The sequence below is a fragment of the Phascolarctos cinereus genome, unplaced genomic scaffold, assembly GCF_003287225.1.
Source record: "Phascolarctos cinereus isolate Bilbo 61053 unplaced genomic scaffold, phaCin_HiC Scaffold_726;HRSCAF=1367, whole genome shotgun sequence".
Classification (NCBI taxonomy): domain Eukaryota; kingdom Metazoa; phylum Chordata; class Mammalia; order Diprotodontia; family Phascolarctidae; genus Phascolarctos; species Phascolarctos cinereus.
Window position 1 is genome coordinate 112,378,940 of NW_027556098.1, and position 17,241 is coordinate 112,396,180.

At 37.5% G+C, this 17,241-nt stretch overlaps 1 protein-coding gene across 1 annotated transcript in view; it reads right to left on the reverse strand.

The window, feature by feature from the left end:
* RABL3 (RAB, member of RAS oncogene family like 3) overlaps positions 1-17,241 on the reverse strand; it is a 58,613-nt gene that overhangs the window by 18,624 nt on the left and 22,748 nt on the right. The window contains exons 3-4 of the mRNA XM_020985894.2: positions 15,939-16,068; positions 10,038-10,152 (exon numbers count right to left, since the gene is read on the reverse strand). Of these exons, the coding sequence (XP_020841553.1) occupies positions 10,038-10,152; positions 15,939-16,068 (245 nt within the window). The remainder of the gene's footprint in view (positions 1-10,037; positions 10,153-15,938; positions 16,069-17,241) is intronic.

Sequence of the window (17,241 nt, forward strand, 5' to 3'; positions counted from 1 at the left end):
AGAAGAGAAAACTTAGCATGGATGGTCTCTAAGATTTTTCCAGTATAGCAGGCCAATGCCGTGTGTGTGTGTGTGTATGTGTGTGTATCTCTGCTGAAAGGAGGTATAAGTATAGGAAGGTTGAAGTGAAGGTATGCAGTAGGGGGTGTAACAGTCAATCATAGAAGAATAAAGTACAGCACTGACCTGAGCTGAGGTTAGATAACAAATCGGTAGTGAGGCTAGTGGGCAAGGTCACAGGACTTTTACTATGCTAGTGCTTCTTTGAGATGCTCTCAAATAAAGTGGGAAAAGGAGAATTAAGAAATTAGAGAATTTAGAATTAATGAAGAGCATGTCCTTGTTTGCCACTGCCAAGTTAGAAATTTGGCTAGAAAGGGACTGACTTCAACCTAAGGCAAACAAATTGAATGATGACTGTCTGTTGAGAACACTATGGAAGTGTTCAGCACATCTCTCTAGGATCAAGTCCTTATCACTAATCAATGTGGCTCCACCAGCACCGAATATTTTAGATGCACCATAAATAGCCTAGAGGGTATCATAAAAGTGTTCTGGATTGTTACTATCAGAGTAAAGCTGAATTTCATCTGCATTCTTACTGAGTCAAGAATCCTGCATCTCTTTAAGCTTCACTTGTACTTTACTTTTGATGGAGTTAAATGTCACCTCTTAGAGGTGGATGAACTATCTTGCTGATAAACCGTATGGGGTGTTTTGAAGGCTCCGAAGGAAAGCATGGGAGAGAAGAGGTATTAGGCTGCGTACCAAACTGAAGGTCTACAGAACTGCTGTGCTGACCTCATTGTTGTACACCTGTGAAACCTGGATAAGTCTACCAGCTCCACATCAGGAAACTGAATAGCTTTCATTTGACTTGTCTTAGGAAGATTCTGAAGATCACCTGGCAGGATAAGGTACCAGACACTGAGGTCCTTTCTCAAGCTAACTGCCAAGCATTCAAAGTCTACTGCAGAGAATGCAACTCTGATGGGCTGGCCACGTTGTTTGAATGCCTAAAAGACTATTTTATGGAGAACTCATACAAGGAAGATGCTTAGAAGGTGGTCAAAAGAAGTGATACAAGGAAACTCTCAAGGTCTCCCTGGAGAATTGGAATTGACTGTGTGACATGGCAGATGCTGGCAAAGGACCACCCAGCACGGCGTGCCCTCATTAAAGAAGTGCTGTGCTCTAAGAGCAAAGAAGAACTGCAGTAGCTCAAAAGAAATACAATATGTGCGAATTTAGAAACATCTCCATCCCAATGTTTGCATGGATTATTTGTGCCCAACCTGTGGTAGAACCTTCTGAGCTTGTATTGGTCTGATCAGCCACAGTCAGACACACTGTAACTTAACCCCAACATGGTGGTGTCCTTTTGGTCCTCGAGAATGAAGAACAACCACCAGCCAACTGCCAAGTGTTTTTTATCATTGGAAATAATTTGTGTGCTATACAGCCTGGCTCTAGCAGATTGTCCACAATTACATTACCATTTCAAGAGTTTAAATTGTAAATTTTCATCATTTTGTTTGTAAATGCCTTCATACTTTTTAAAGATTCATGAGATGATTTTATGATATTAGTAACATAATACACAGTGCACACCAAGATCATTCAAAGTAAATACACTGGAGATCACTATTATCTTAGCTTCTAGAATTTAGCATGTGAACTAGTTTTATAAATGTTTTGTTTCACCATCAGCATCTTGATTATGAACACTTGTGCATTTCTGCCTCTTTAAACTTCCTGATTTTATCTAGTCGTCTAGAATCAAAGTTGGAACAAAAAACCACCACCTTACTATTTTGCCACCCTCCCCCAACCGCCATGATTTTGCCAGGCTGCCCATATACATTCAAGTGATTATGTAGTGCATTCAATGATATAAATTAGTTCAATAAGCAGCCAACTTTTTGGCTACATGATTTAAAACAAACGTATCTGTAGAACCTCACAGACCAATGAGTAAAACAAAACTTGAGAAATACAGATTACTAGACTTTTGTGGGCCCAAGAGATGACTTAGAGTCAAAGTGCTCAAATCAGTGAAAACAGGATGATTGACAAGCATCTTATCGTTTGCTTACTGTTAGGCAGCTGGGTGATGTAGTAGATACAGTCCCCTGGGCCTGGAATCAGGAAGACCTGAGTTCAAATCCAGCCTCAGATACTAACTGTATGCTGAATTAATCTTTATTTGCCTCCATTCCCTCATCTGTAAAATGGGGATAATAATAGCACCTACCTCTCAAAGCCGTTGTAAGGATCAAATGAGATAATATTTTCAAAATGCTTACATAGTGCCTGGCACATGCTTAGTACTATATAACTGATGATAATAATAACAATTATTATTAATTATTATTATTCTTGAATGCTGACTCAGAAGAAGATTTCACCCAGGAATTATGCCCAGAATTTGGGTTTTGGAGTATTTTCTCAGTTACTTGGAGACATCCTAATATTTGAAAGTATAAGCTAAAGGGTTTTGAAGTATAGCACCAAGATGGGAAATTCACATTATGCTTCCAAGACTACCCAAGAACCTATTATGGCTACTCTACCTCTGTGCCATAGAAGACAGTGACAAGCTACCAGGGATTCATTTGGGAATGCACAACGGACAGATGATAAGAGAGAGGATGTGTCTCCACATCATTATTTCTGCATGCCTATTAAAAATGGAGATTATACTAAGAAAACAACTAGACACAGAAAGGACAAAGAATAGAAAATCAAATATAGATGACCTGTGTCTGATTACATGGTTGGGTAAGGAGAAAAAAATAGATTTCCCAAATGAGGAGGAAAAAAGGAGTGCAATATAACTGGATTGGAGCCAAAATGCCAGGGTTCGAACGCCAGCTCTGCCACTTACTTGTTTTGTAGCTCTGGAAAAGCCACTAAGCTTCTCTGGGTCTCAGTTTCAGTTTCCTCATTTATATAACGGAGGGAGATAGAACAGATTATTTCTAAGATCCCTTCTAGTTCTAAATCTATGATCTTATAAAACTGGAACACATTGAATACAAAAAGGGGGTAATTTGTAACTAGAAAAAAAACTGGTATTGACATCCAAGCCCCCCCAAAATAATCAGAAAACATCAGTGTCCTTGGGTCTGCAAAAGGGTTATTTACTGAATTCATCCAAAGGCAAAAGAATGATATAAATGTTGTTTTATTTTGTTGGAAAGGAAGATGGAGCACCACATTATCTAAGTTCTTTCTATGTATGAAAGATAAGCCAGGTGTGGATTTGAAAAAATATGTTACAAGCAAAAACTAAGTCAGCAGAAATGGAGTTTCAATACAACTCAGGCTGGCTTGTGTCAGTAAATCAATCAACCAGTCAATAAAGCTAAATTGAGTACAGTTTCCCCTTTTCTTCAGTCTTCCTTCGTTCCTTCGTTCCTTCCTTCCTTCCTTCCTTCCTTCCTTCCTTCCTTCTTTCCTTCCTCCCTCCCTCCCTCCCTTTTTTTAAAATATCTGAATCAGGGGTAACCAAACTTACTGAAACATTATACCAAACAATAATTTTCAGAAATCTGAAAGCCTCATGACTGGCCAGCCTTTACATATCAATGAGTTCTACTGTTTGTAATCTACCTTCTAAAAACATTAAGATCCTTCTCATCACACCATAGCTAATTACTGCTAGAGATCTTTTACTCTTACTTCCAACATAAGCACTGATTTGAGAGACAAGGTGTGAAACTGTGATTTGCCTTATTAATCACTGAAGTGTTGCGTTTGTCCTCAATGTCTCCCTTTTCCTTTCTAGTCCATGACACATATTTCCCCCATATCACATACACATTCTTCTTATTTACTCTCTACCAAAAATTCCATCCATGACAAATCATCTCCGATAAGCCCATCTCCCTCTTATACTTTCACTGACATCTCCTGGACACTGACAACTAAGTAGGAATGCACTCACAGTGACTCAGCTACATTCCTTGACACCTGAAAAATTCCTATTAATCCTTTTGACAAAAATATTATCTTCTTCAAGAAGTCTTTCAAGTGATGCTCTTCCTTGCCCCCTTTTCCCTACCTCATGTTTCACTTTTTCAAAATATATCTTATTGATGTTATTTCTCACCCCATCAGTCATCTCTGGGAAAAAGACATCCCCCTCCCAAAAAACCCTTTCCTGGACTAGACTGAACCCCACCTTTTGACAAAGAAAAACATTTTATACAGTGACTATATATGACTATGTACACAATGTTCTATCCCAGTAGTCCCTCAGCTGAGAAGGTATGTTTCATTATTTGTTTTCTGGATCCTTTGTCATTTTTTTTCAATTGTTCAGAATTCAACTTCTTTTTAGTGATTTTTTAAATTTACAATATTGTAATCAACGTGTACGCATATGGATCTTTCAGTTCTGCATATTTCCTTCTCCCAGACAATTCTCTCACAAAACTCTCCTTGTTTCTCTGAATCCTTCATATCTGTCATTTGTTTTAACTGTAGAAGAATATTCCATTACGTTCATATAACAGATTTTTATCCATTCCCCAATCAATGAGCACCCACTTTGTTTCCACTACTTTGTTACCACAAATAATCTGGCTATGCATAGATTAGATTTTGGTGTCTTTGACTTCCTTGTTGCGTAAGCCCAGTCGTGAGATAATTTTTCCAAATGAATTTTGTTTTTATCATATTAGATTCTATTAAGAATTCCTTTCATAATTTGATTGGTAAACACTAAGACTAAATTTACCTTAGTGGTATGGTCATTTTTACTATATTGGCACAGTCCTGCTGTAAGTACTGAATGTTCCTTCAGCTGCTTAAGTTGTTTATTATTTCTTTAAGGAGCACTTTGTAACTGAATCCACACAGGTACTTTGTCTGCTCTGTTAAAGTGATCCCCAGGTACTTTATACATTTTGTAGCTACTTAAAATGGAATTTCCTTTTCTATTACTGCCTCTTAGATTCTGTTATCATTATATAAAAAAGCTGTCGATTTTTGAGGGCTTATTTTGTAGTCTGCAATGCTGATGGGGTTTTTAACTGTCTCAGTCTCTGATTCCCAAGATATTCTAAGTAAACCATGGTATCATCAACAAATTAAGATAGTTTCATCTCTTCTTTTATATGAACTATTTTATAAAGTTTTTAGCATAAAGGAGCATAACACTTTGGCAAAGTCTTTTTCCACATCTACTGAGATAATCATGTGGTTTTGGATGTTTGTTTTAATGGGATTAATTACGTAGATTATTTTCCTAGTGTTGAGTCATCCCTGGTATAAATCCAATTCAGTCATCATGAAAGGTTTTTTAAATGATTCATAGTAAACTCTATGACCAGATTCTGTTTAATTTTTCTGAATCAATATTCATTGGTGACATTTATCTATAGTTCTCTTGCGTATTCTTCTTCTCAGGTTTAGATATTAGGACTCTATTTTTCTCATAAAAGCAATTCTATACAGTGCTTTCTTTCTCATTTTTGAGAAATAACTTGTGTAGTATAGTTACTAATTGCTCATTAAAAGTTTGATAGAATTCTGCTGTGATTCCACCAGGCCCAGGAATTTTTCCTTCAGCAGTTCCTTTATAGCCAGCTCTTATTTCTTTTCCTCAGAGAGTATTTAGTCTTCTGTTAGACTTTGTATTTTACATTTTGAAGAAATTCCATAATTTGTGTTTTCAGTTTTATTGCCATATAACTGCGCATACTATGTTCTGATTATTCTTTTCATTTTTTCTGGTTTCACTGTGGTTTCACCTTGCTCATTTGCTATTCTGTTGATTTACTTTTCTGGTCTCTATTTAATCAAATTGGCTTAAGTTTCACCAATTTCAGTTTTATCATTTCAAAAGGTGGGTTTTTTTTGTTTCTAGTTCTTCTATTTCTCTTCTAATTTTTAAAATATCCTCTTATGATTATTTTAAATTTATTTGTTGCCTTTCTAATTTTTAAATGCATATTCAATTCATTAATCTCCTTTTTCTATTTTGTTAATATATTTTTATAGGGATATGATTTCTTCCCCGAGGATTGCTTAAGCGGCATCTCAGAAATTTTGGTATGTTGTTACATCATTATAACTTTTTTCCACATAATTACTGTTTCTATGCTTTGTTCTTTGATCCACTCACCATTTGGGATTTCATTAAGTCTCCATTTGGGTGTCTGTCTTTTCTTTGTGGTCTGTAAAGGATGTTTGCTATTTCTGCCTTTTCACATTTTATTTGTATTATTTCTGTGTCCTAACACATGGTCAATTTTTGTAAAAGCTCCATGTGGTGCTAAGGATTATGTGTATTCTTTAGCAGAACCACTTAGAAGACACCATTGGTCTTTTAGCTCTTATTTCTCTGGAAAATTTGTTCAATTTTATATTGTCTCATCAGTTTATTCTTTTTTAGATGCATCCAAAACTGAGTGCAAGACACTGAAGCCTCCAGCCACTACTGTATCACTATCTATGTCTTCTTGTAGTTCAGGTAATTTCCTTTTGTGAATTTAGTTAATTGGAGCACGTGTTAAATGCTGATATTGATTTGTTGACTACAGTTCCTTCCAGTATAATGTAGTTTCTTTATTTATCCCTTTTAAAGTTGTGAATATTTGTTTTGACCTTGTCTGATAGAATAAGTACAACTTACGCTTTTTTGGATTCATCTGATGCACAGTAAATTTTTTTCATCCTTTTATTTTTTTGTGTATTTCTGTTTTTAAAATGCGTTACATTTTTTAAAAAATTAATTTATTTTGATTTATCAACAATCACTTCCATAAGCTTTTGAGCTTAAAATTTTTCTCCCCCTCCTTCCCTTCCTCCCTCCCCAAGATGGCTCCTGATCTGATACAGTTAAAATACGTTTCTTGTAAGAAAACAACAGATTGTGGGGCTTTGTTTCCTTATCTAAACTATCACTTTTTCATTTTATCAGATTTTTAAAATCTGTCATTTAAGATTATGAGATTTAGGTTGATATTTCCCTCTATTTGTGGGTTTTTTTTCCCAAAATTAGGATTTTTTTTTCTCCTCTTCCTTTGTAAATAAAACACTACGTCTCTTTAGGCATTTCAGCTTAATCTACTTTAAGGCAACTCTATTCCACCTTTACCCCTCCCTGCTCCCTTTTGTTAGCTTTCCCCCCCTTTTGGAGTTTTGCTTGACTTATTGGTTCCTTTTTTCTTTCTTCCCTTTATCTAGTTATTAAATTCTTCACTCTTTTTCTCCTTCAGGTAAGTAGTCAAGTAAAATTCCCTTTCCTTTCCATCAACTTGTTTTGTTATTTAATTTTTAAAATTTCATTTTCTGAGCCTTTTTCTTAAAAAAGCATTTCTTTCCCTTGTTTTCTTTATTATTAATCTTCCCTGTCTCTTCCAGACTTTTATTCTTTGATTCATGGGCCTTATACTTATTTAGTCATTCTTTAATCTCTGTACTCCCATGGAGTTAGTTTCAAAAGTATGTATTTCTGACTTCTTCTCTTAAAGATTTTCCATGTTATGGTCTTGTAGATTTTTTTCCCTAGTATACTTTTAGAAAAAACAAAACAAAACAATTCATACAGGTAGCAGAAAAGATATTGCCCAATGGTAGGAATATTCCTATATTACAGAGTGTGCAGTTAATTATCAACCTTTGCTCTCCATGGCAATTTCCTTCCCCTTGCCATTTGCCATGAACTTTCTGTAGGTACACACCCTCCCACTCCAGTGGGGATTGCTTCCAGAGCTCTGATTCTCCTTGTCCTGAGGCAGGCTGAGTGCTCTCTCTAAGCACCAAATCCCTGGATATCATACCCATGTGCCTGGAGTACATCCAAAGGTCCCACCATTGGTCGTTTAACTCTTATTTACAGAATACAGAGTATTTTTCAATGAGATCTTCTTTTGCCACTGAAACAAAATTTCCCCTTTTTTTTTGATCTCCCATTTTGCTTCCTCGCTCATTCTCCTCTAGGCTGTCTTCTTCCTGAGAGATGACAGGAGTTGTTTTCTCTTGACTAATAACCTTTACCTAGATTAGGTTTCATCACACTTCCTTCTATCTTCTTCCTCCCTCCTCCCCTTTTACGCACCCTTGCATTCTGTAATTCAGTCCCACAAAAAAACAAACCAACCGCTGATTGGTAGGCAGGGTAGTGATTAATCCATGACATTTCAGGTCTGTGTGTCTACCATCACTTCTGTTTGCTTTCACTGTTATCTCCTTGTGTACTTTTAGAATGAAATCTCATAATGGTTTTTCTGTTGTTGTGCTTGGTTGTGGTATTTGTTTACCTGTCTGGCATATCTGTCATCAAAGCAAATAATGTGGTCAGTTCTGGTTAATTTCTAGGAAGGCTCTAAATACCTCCTTGTTACTGAACAACCATCTCTTTTCGTTATTTGTTATGCTTGGGTTTGCAGGGTACATCATGTCGGGTTGCATCTTGAGATCTTTTGCTCTCTGGAACAAACTGCTTCTTGCAGTTTATGGTGCATGCAAAATAGTCTTGTTATTCAAATTTCCTTTCTTTTATATTTAAAGGCATTTCTCCTGGTTGCTTGCAGAATTTGTTATTGGAATTATTAAATTTCAACACTACCTGTCTTGGAGTTTGAAGCATGGGTTTGGTTTTTTTTTTTTGGTCATCTGCTGATTCTTTTGATTAGTGCTTTCCCCCTCTGTGTAGAAGTTCTAGGCAGTTTTCTTGTAATGTTCAGATTTTTTGACTTGTCACGTTATTTGTAATCCTTAAGATGTATACATTTCCTGTTTTGCTTGTATAGAGAGCGTGTTTTTGTTTAACATTATTGGTTTTTACTCTTTTACTCTTCTAGGTCCTCCTTCATTTCTATGTATTTGCATTCCTGTTAAGTTATTCTTTCTTTTGTTTTTGGTGAGACTTGCCACCTTGGATTCAAATTCTTCTACTCTGCCAATTATTTCTGCTATGCAAGTCATAAATTCTGCTTTTACAGTTCCTATTTCTCTTTTAAACCATTCAGGAACTGCTGCTATGGTTCCACACTCTCTTGAGAATCCATGAGTTCTTCTGTATCATCAGGAATTGATTCATTTTCTTTTGTCTTACAATATTTAGTCACAGATTTCTGGACTTGTTTAGCTGATCTGGAGACCATGTGTCTGTTATTAACACCTTCCCTGTTGGTTTATCTGTTTATGCTCAAGGTCTTTAACCAAGTGTTCTTCCTCCTGAGATTTCCAGTAACTTCAGTCTTTTTTCCCCTTATTTTCCCCTACTGCTCATCTCCTGACTACTTCCCCTTTGATAGTCTCTGGGGGCTGAACCTCAAAGCCATCTCAGCTTCCACTGGAAAATTCATGCTTTACCAGACTCAATGTCTTCCTCAAATGACATCTGGAGTGACAGAGCTGCCCTCAGCTGGGTGTTGGGCTTTCTCCCTACAGCTTACTGGAGTGCTGCACATATACACACACATATACATGTCCTGCTCTAATTCCCTCTATTCCTCAGTTCTCTGGCTAAGTATAACTGCAGCACAGGGTGCTGCTACACTGTAGTCCCAAGCATAACAAGCTTCTGCCTTCTGGCTTTCCGTGGCACTGGGAGGAGGGAGGAGAGGACAGAAGTGAGTTCTGGTGCAAGTCTGTGGGTTAGCTTCTGTAACCCTGTTAGAGTGTGGCGGGCAATGGGGCAGGTGATGAGTGAGCATGTTAGTTCTGTGCTATTAATTCAGTGGATTGTTACCTTGTTGGGGTTCCTGATGTCCTAGACCAGAAGACAGCTGAAATTGCTTTATTATCTCTTGCACCTAATTCCTATTCTGGGAGATGTTTTGAGGATCTAGTTCTCCATCTTGTTGGTCATGTGACATCTCTTATTTTCATATAAACCTTAGATGTTCATATATAAAAAAACAAGGCCTTAAAAAATTAGCCTTGTTCTTCAAACAACAAATGTATAAATGTTTTTGCAGAGAATATGCTTGAAGTTACCTTCACACTTGAATGCAACAGGTAAAGAAGATAACAACCTGAAGTTCCAGTAATTTCTCGTCTAAAAACTACGTACTTACCCATTGGTAACTAAGACTCCACTTGGGACCAAATCTCTGTTGACAGCTTCCAACGACCAACGATACAAATTCTGAGATGACTTCTTATTTGTTAAGTCATGGACTAAAATAATGCCTAAAATGCAATAGGAAGAAAATTACCAGTAACATCACGGCTCCTTTTGTTCCTAAACTCCACTAATTCAAATATGCAACTGCCTCATGAGTTGAGAATCCTAGTATTTGATTCAACATGCTAAACCAGAGGTGGGGAACCTGCAGCCTCAAGGCCACATGTGGCTTTCTAGGTCCTTGGCTGAGGCCTTTTGACTGAATCCAAACTTCACAGAACAAATCCTGTTATTAAAGAATTTAATAAAATTCTAAACTAAGAAAAGGTTCCTTCATAAAAAAAGTGTTTTAAACTCTTTGAAAAACTTTCTTAAGTAACTAGATTAACTTATTTTCCCCTACTGCTCATTTTCTGACTACTTCCCCTTTGATAGTCTCTGGGGGTTGGACTTCAAAGCCATCTCAGCTTCCACTGGAAAATTCATGCTCCACCAGACTCAATGTCTGAGCTTCACTGATCTGTGAAGGCTGAGGTAATGACACTCAATAGCTGCAGTGACCACCTCACCATTAAAGAGAACTAGAAAAGGCTGAAACCAAGAATTTATACCCAAAGGGCATTTATTGAGTATTTAGGTACTAGGTATTTACAGCACTATGCTATACACAGGTAGTACTAATACTACAATAATTTTTTTAAAAGTGACATCATAAAGCAAAACCTTATTAATCTGATATTGGTTTATAAGAAAAATAACAGTTCACATTTACATGGTTTACAGGGCATGTTCCTCACAACAAGCCTATGTGGGAGTTAGGATAAGTACTATTATGCTCATTTAACAGACAGGGAAACTAAAGCTCATGGTCATGACTTGGCAATGGTCAGTTAGTAAAGCAATGGAGTAGAGAGTAGGGCCAATGTCTTCGGATACTAACAGCTAAGCTGCTTGCAAGCTGCCAAGGGAGAAAAGGGGCAGAAGGGATAAAGATAGAGAAGAGAATGTTATTCTTTAGTTTATAAGATATAGTACATTTAACTTGAATCAAATTAGTTCAAAAAAAAAGTCCATTCTTAAAACTTCTTACATTTAGAACTGACATATTCTACAGTAATACTGTAGTTCAGAGTTGAATTTAAAAGAGCAAAAGGTATACACAGGGTTAAGAAAAAAATCTAAGAAGTATAAATATTAATAAATTTGTGAGAAAAATATGAAAAATTCACAATGTAGGACTAATGAAGCTAAGGAATATGCAAAAGTAGAATTAGTGAAAAAGTAGAATCCATCAAGGTCCTTAAAAAACTGGCAGAGTTTTTGTTTTCTGTTTTTTTCCAGTAAGACAGGGAAAGAAAAAAGATCACTGATAACTAGTGGCTATAGGTGAGATGATAATTCATAGGAAACAGCTATTGCTCATTATAAATTCAATGGTCTAGCCTAATTGTTTTTGAGGGACTGAAAAATGACATGAGAGAGTACAGCAAGTTGGCAGGATGCCAGTAGGTCACACCTCAACTCTCAGCTTTACCACTTTTGCCCATAATCCAGAAGTGAATAAAAACTGAAAAATCTCACACCCTCCAGACATAGTGGTACCATCAATTCCAAATGGGAGGGCAGAATTTTCTGCCCCTTTCTGATCTTCTAAACCATTTGTTTATATGTTGTTTGTCTAGGGCAGGCCTGCAGATCACTGCTGAATCTCATTACAGCAAACTAAAGATACGTGCTACTGCTTTTTTGTGAATCTGGAGCTGAAAAACAGATTTGAATGAGAAGAACAAGTGAATGCATTTGGGGAAATATGCCAAAAACACAACAAAAGAATAAGAAAAAAGGTATTAAGGGACTTTTCTGATAACTAAGATTAAAGATTAAAATGGACAAAAATAACTCAATTTAATAAACTTAAGTACCTCCTAGATACAAAGTATGATCAAAGACAAAAAAAAAATCAAATTGTCCTTGAACTTAGGGAACTTGCTTTTTACTAGGGGGATAAAAGGTATACAAAAGTAATAAATAAAAAGAAATCAAGGAACTACTCTGACTTTCATCTGCAAAAATATAAGAGAAAAAGACAGATTCGCATATCCAGACAGGTTTCTTTTTTGAAACCAGGATCATATGCTTTCCTAATGAGAAATCTGTAAAGTTTTTTTAGTATTTGAATGTGGGTCTTAGTATTCAATTTAATTCAAACATTTATTAAGCCCCTACTATGAGCAAGGAAAGGCAGCAAGGAGTAGTGCATAGAGTGAATAGTCAGAAAGACCTGAGTGTGAATCTCCCCTTTGACATATACTACTTGTATGACCCTGGACAAGTAACTCTCAGTGCCCCAGGCAGCTTCCTCACTTGTGTGCTACAAAGAAGGTGTGGCCTGCAACACTGGAGGAAGTTACTCACATGCAGTGCCCATAATGGATATCTAACAAATGGCTGATGACAAGGCAGATATCCAAGTGTCCCTATTGTCAGGTCACACTAATGTCACAGGTGAGGATTCATTAGTTATCCCTTCCACATCATGACTTTCCCCATTGTGGTTTCAATATACTGTGAGCTGCCATAAAAATTTGGGAATCTTTTGGGAGTTTTACGGCAGCTGCAGACAACAAGTGAAGACCAACAGAAGATACAGAAAAAGTTTAGAAACTTAGAAATGCATAAAGTATATAGCATTGTATACCATGAACTCAAATTTTACAGTATGATACTGTAAACATCTCAAAAAAGAAAAAGAAAAAATTCAGACTTCTTCTGTGGTATGAAGGGAGGGCCAAAAAGTTTTACACAGAGTTTCCAGATTGCAGGGGTGCCGGGCCCCTTTGCCCCACAATGCGAAAGGGATAACTGTATAATTATCTGACAAAACCCAAGCTCATCACTCCCTGCGGAGCATGGGGTAAGATTCACCTCTTCTTTTCTTTTTTTTTTTTTTGCTGAGGCCATTAGGGTTAAGTGACTTACACAGCTAGTTAGTGTCAAATGTCTGAGGCTGGATTTGAACTCAGGTCCTCCTGACTCCAAGGCCAGAGGTTTGTCCACTGCATCACCTAGCTGCCCCTAAGATTCACCTCTTCTAAGAAGCTTATCCTTTGGTTATTGTTTTATTTTATCTTTTCTCAATAGTTCTACTACATGTCTCTATACCATGATCATTCACAAAATATATGCTACCTTGTTGTTTTTATAGTGGATCCATGTAAGTTTAATGCCTCCAATTGGCCGTGCCACTTGTCAGAGGCTAGGATTGGTGGGTCATGGGGTACCCAATATGGTAATTCCTATATTCTTACATAAGTTCTTAAAAGGGCAAGTACTGTCCTTTACTTTTTTTTTGGTACCCCTTACAGCATTTTTCTCTAAGTCTATACAAGCAGCAGATGCTTGACAAATGCTACTTGAATGTAGGTATGGCACAGTCTATAAAGAGCTATATATTCTAACAAAGAGCTATAAACCTTCTGGAAAACCAGAGACACTTGGGTCACTACAGGTCAGCGAAGGACTCTTCGGTCAGCAAACCTGTGTCATTAACTGCAATTTGGCTTCAGGGTACCTTTGGCTCCCATTAAATTAAATAAACAACAACAAAATATCTAATAATGTGTGCAGAGCACTGTGTTAGGTCCTGGGAAAAAGACCAATTTTAGATAAGACAGAATTCCTGCCCTTATGGAACTGACAACATATGTAAGGAAGACATACATAAATATTACATATTACAAAATAGACAGTAAAGGCAAGTGAGGTACGCAGGACTATGAGAAACTTGAGGAGGAAGAGATCATTATTGACTGGATGAATCAGGGAAATATACATGAAGAAGGCAGCATCGGAGCTGCACTTTAAAGGACATACAGGAATTCAACCATCACAAGAAGACAGGGCTTGGTTGCTTAGAGAAGGAGAAGAAAAGATAGTCCAGGCACCGGGAACAGCATTAACCAAGTCACAAAAGTGTGGGGTGTGTACTGACAGCCAGTAGTGCAGTGTGCCTATGTAGGAAGCACGAAGTACGTAAAGGGGAACAGATAAAGTTGGAAAGGTAGAGTAGGCCACATTGTGTACAGTGGTCGGTTTAAACTGAACTTTATTCAGAAGACAACAGAGGCCCGCGGAAGGGTTTTAAGAGAGGAATGAATGACACAAACAGATCTATGCATAAGGAAAATTAATGAGGCAATGGTATTAGAGATGAATTGGAGGGTGAATTCCAAGACTGGAAGGAAGAAGATCACAACAATGGGAATGGAGAAGAAAGGAGAGATTCAAGGGATTCTGTAGAGTTAGAATCACAGGACTTTCTAACTAATTAAATATATCATGTGAAGGACAGGGAAGAGTCAAGGATAATAAAGTTTCAAGCACAAGAGGTTGGGTGAATGACAGTTTACTGACAAAAAAAATACAGGAGCAGTAGGTTTTTGAGGAAAGATCAGAAGCTCAAATGTTGGGTTCAAAGTACTGCTGGGAAAGACACATCTAGGTAGAACTATTCTATAAGCAGTTGGAAGTATGGGTCTGGGGCTCAGTTATCTGCCACAGCCACACCAAAGGGTATGAATAGGAAAGAGTGGAGATGTAGCGAAGGTGTCAGAGCAGGAACTGGTGAGGTCTCACTAAAGGAGAACCACTAAAGTAAGGTCTTTCTGAAGCCCAGGAGGGGGAAAAATACATAAGGAAGGTCTACAGTGGTCAACAGTGCCAAATGCTACAGAGGGGTAAAGGAAAAATAAAGCCCTTGGTGGGGAAAAAAAAAGCCTTCAGATTTGGCAATCAGGAATTCATCATTGACTTTAGAGATTACTGTGGGATTGTGAGAATGGTGAGGATAGAAACAAGACTGAAATAGGATGGAAACTGAAGAGGGAATGAGTGGTGAGGATTTAGAGGCAACAGATGTGGAATAAAAAACCAAAAACAACAACAACAAACTTTTTCAATAAGTTTGGCAGTGAAAGGGAAGAGTGATATGAGATGAAACCTTAGAAGGGTCACAGGAAAGTTTCTGCCTTTTATTATTTTTTTTTTTTAAAGAATCAAACTTCATGGCACCTCCACCTCACTCCTCTGCAGAGATGGTAGATCCACAGGTGTGGTACACCGCCCATGTCGTAGAGGTTTTCAATGTATCAATCATTTTTGCTTATGTTTTCCCCTCTTTTACCTTTTTCTTAAAAAAAAAACCTGTTATATGGCACAGAACTCTTAGAGGGGGTAGAAAACTAGAAGAAGTTTTGGTAGTGTAAAAAAGTTATCAATAAAAATGTATTTAAAAAAAGGAATTAAATCTCATTTTAATCTCAAGTTATAGTAATGAGAACGATACAGATGGAAGTGAGGGTAGCTAGGTGGCACAGTGGATAGAGTGCTGGGCCCGGAATCAGGAAGACCTGAGTTCAAATCTGACCTCAGACACTTACTAGTCGTGTGACTCTGGACAAGACACTTAACCTTTTTGCTTTAGTTTCCTCATCTGTAAAATGAGCTGAAGAAGGAATAGCAAATCACTGCAGTATCTTTGCCAAGAAAACCCCAAATGGGGTCACGAAGAATCGAACACGACTGAAACTAAATGACGACAACAAAAGATGGAAGTATTAAGGCAAAATAAATAGTTTGATGCTATAACACATGTAGGGAAATTCAAGATCCACAAAACTGTGCTGGTCCTTAAGTTTCAAGTTCAAACCAACCACACTAACCATTTGATGAACTGAATGGATATGACCCTCTAAAGTCACTTGGCGTTCCACGTCAGATGATCTCTATTTCCAGTGCATACTGGGTAGGCGTCTCATTCATACTTGGGGAGTGAAAAAACCAAATACTTTACCATTTACGGAGTTGAAGAACACTGCTCGTGTGCTTTTCACGCTGCTGGCACCGCCCACTGACCCTCCAACATCCCACAATTCAATATAGAAGGTCTTTTCTTCTGGTGTTCCTTCCTTATAGTCATGAACCTGGTAAGTCAAATAAGGAACTACAGTAACTACTAAATAATGACTTACATGTATATAACACCTTATGGTTACTAAGCATTTTCAGATATACCATTGCATTTGATGCTTATAACAGACCTATGAGGTAGGCAGGGCAAGTGTCATTACCTCCCTTTTGCAAATTAGGAAAACTGGATAAAGACAAGATTAAGTGACGTGACCAAGGTTCTACCACTAATAAATGGTGGAACTAAGACTATAACCCAGGTCTTATGGCTCTACTATACCCAGCTGCCTCTCTACATAGTCCTGTGATTTATGCTTCTTCCTAGTTATACCCTATAGAACCACCACTCCATTGTGAGTAAATTTCCTTATTACAAAAAAAAAAATCCAGGTTTCAAACATAGATAATAGGATCTGGAATTCAGTTCTCCCACCACGTATCTCAGGACTGGAGATAAAGGATCACAGAGGTGATAGCTGAAGCTATGCAAGTGAACAGATTGCCAAGAGACAGAATGTATAGAAAGAAGGGTGAAGACAGAACCTTGAAGAACACCCAGGTTAAAAGTTCTGGGAGACAGAAAGGAGTGATTTGGTGGTGTTAGTGACAGAAGATGGAAGTCAGAAGGGCAGCAGGTGTTGAGGGAAAGGTAATAAATTCATTTATGGGCACACTAAGTTCAAAAATTTAAGGTTTATATTATATACCATCCTTTAGTATTTGATGAGATAGTCAACTTCATCTTTCCAGAACTCAGCTACCTGGCAACCTAACCTCTCTGGGAAATTCAAAACATCAGATCTTAAAAGGGCCTCAGAGTTCACTGAGTGCAAGCCCTGAGCAGGAATCTACAACATCCCTGATCAAACAGACACCCAGCCTTCACTTTTAGACCTCCAGTGATTGGGAGCCACTGCTTCCAGGGGTAGACCATCCCACCTTTGGATGACCTTTCTGCAGGTCTCAATACTGTCCCCAGTTCTATGCACTGGGGCCAAGCAGGACAGGTATAATCCCTCTCCTACATGACATTTCTTCAAATACTTGAAGACTGCTATCAATGATATGTATATATAGCCCCTATCTGCATCCAGAGAAATAAAAGTATGCATAGAATGATTTTACATATACATACATATTTGTGTCTCAGGGGGGAAGGGAAGGGAAAAAAAGAAGGAAAAAATTTA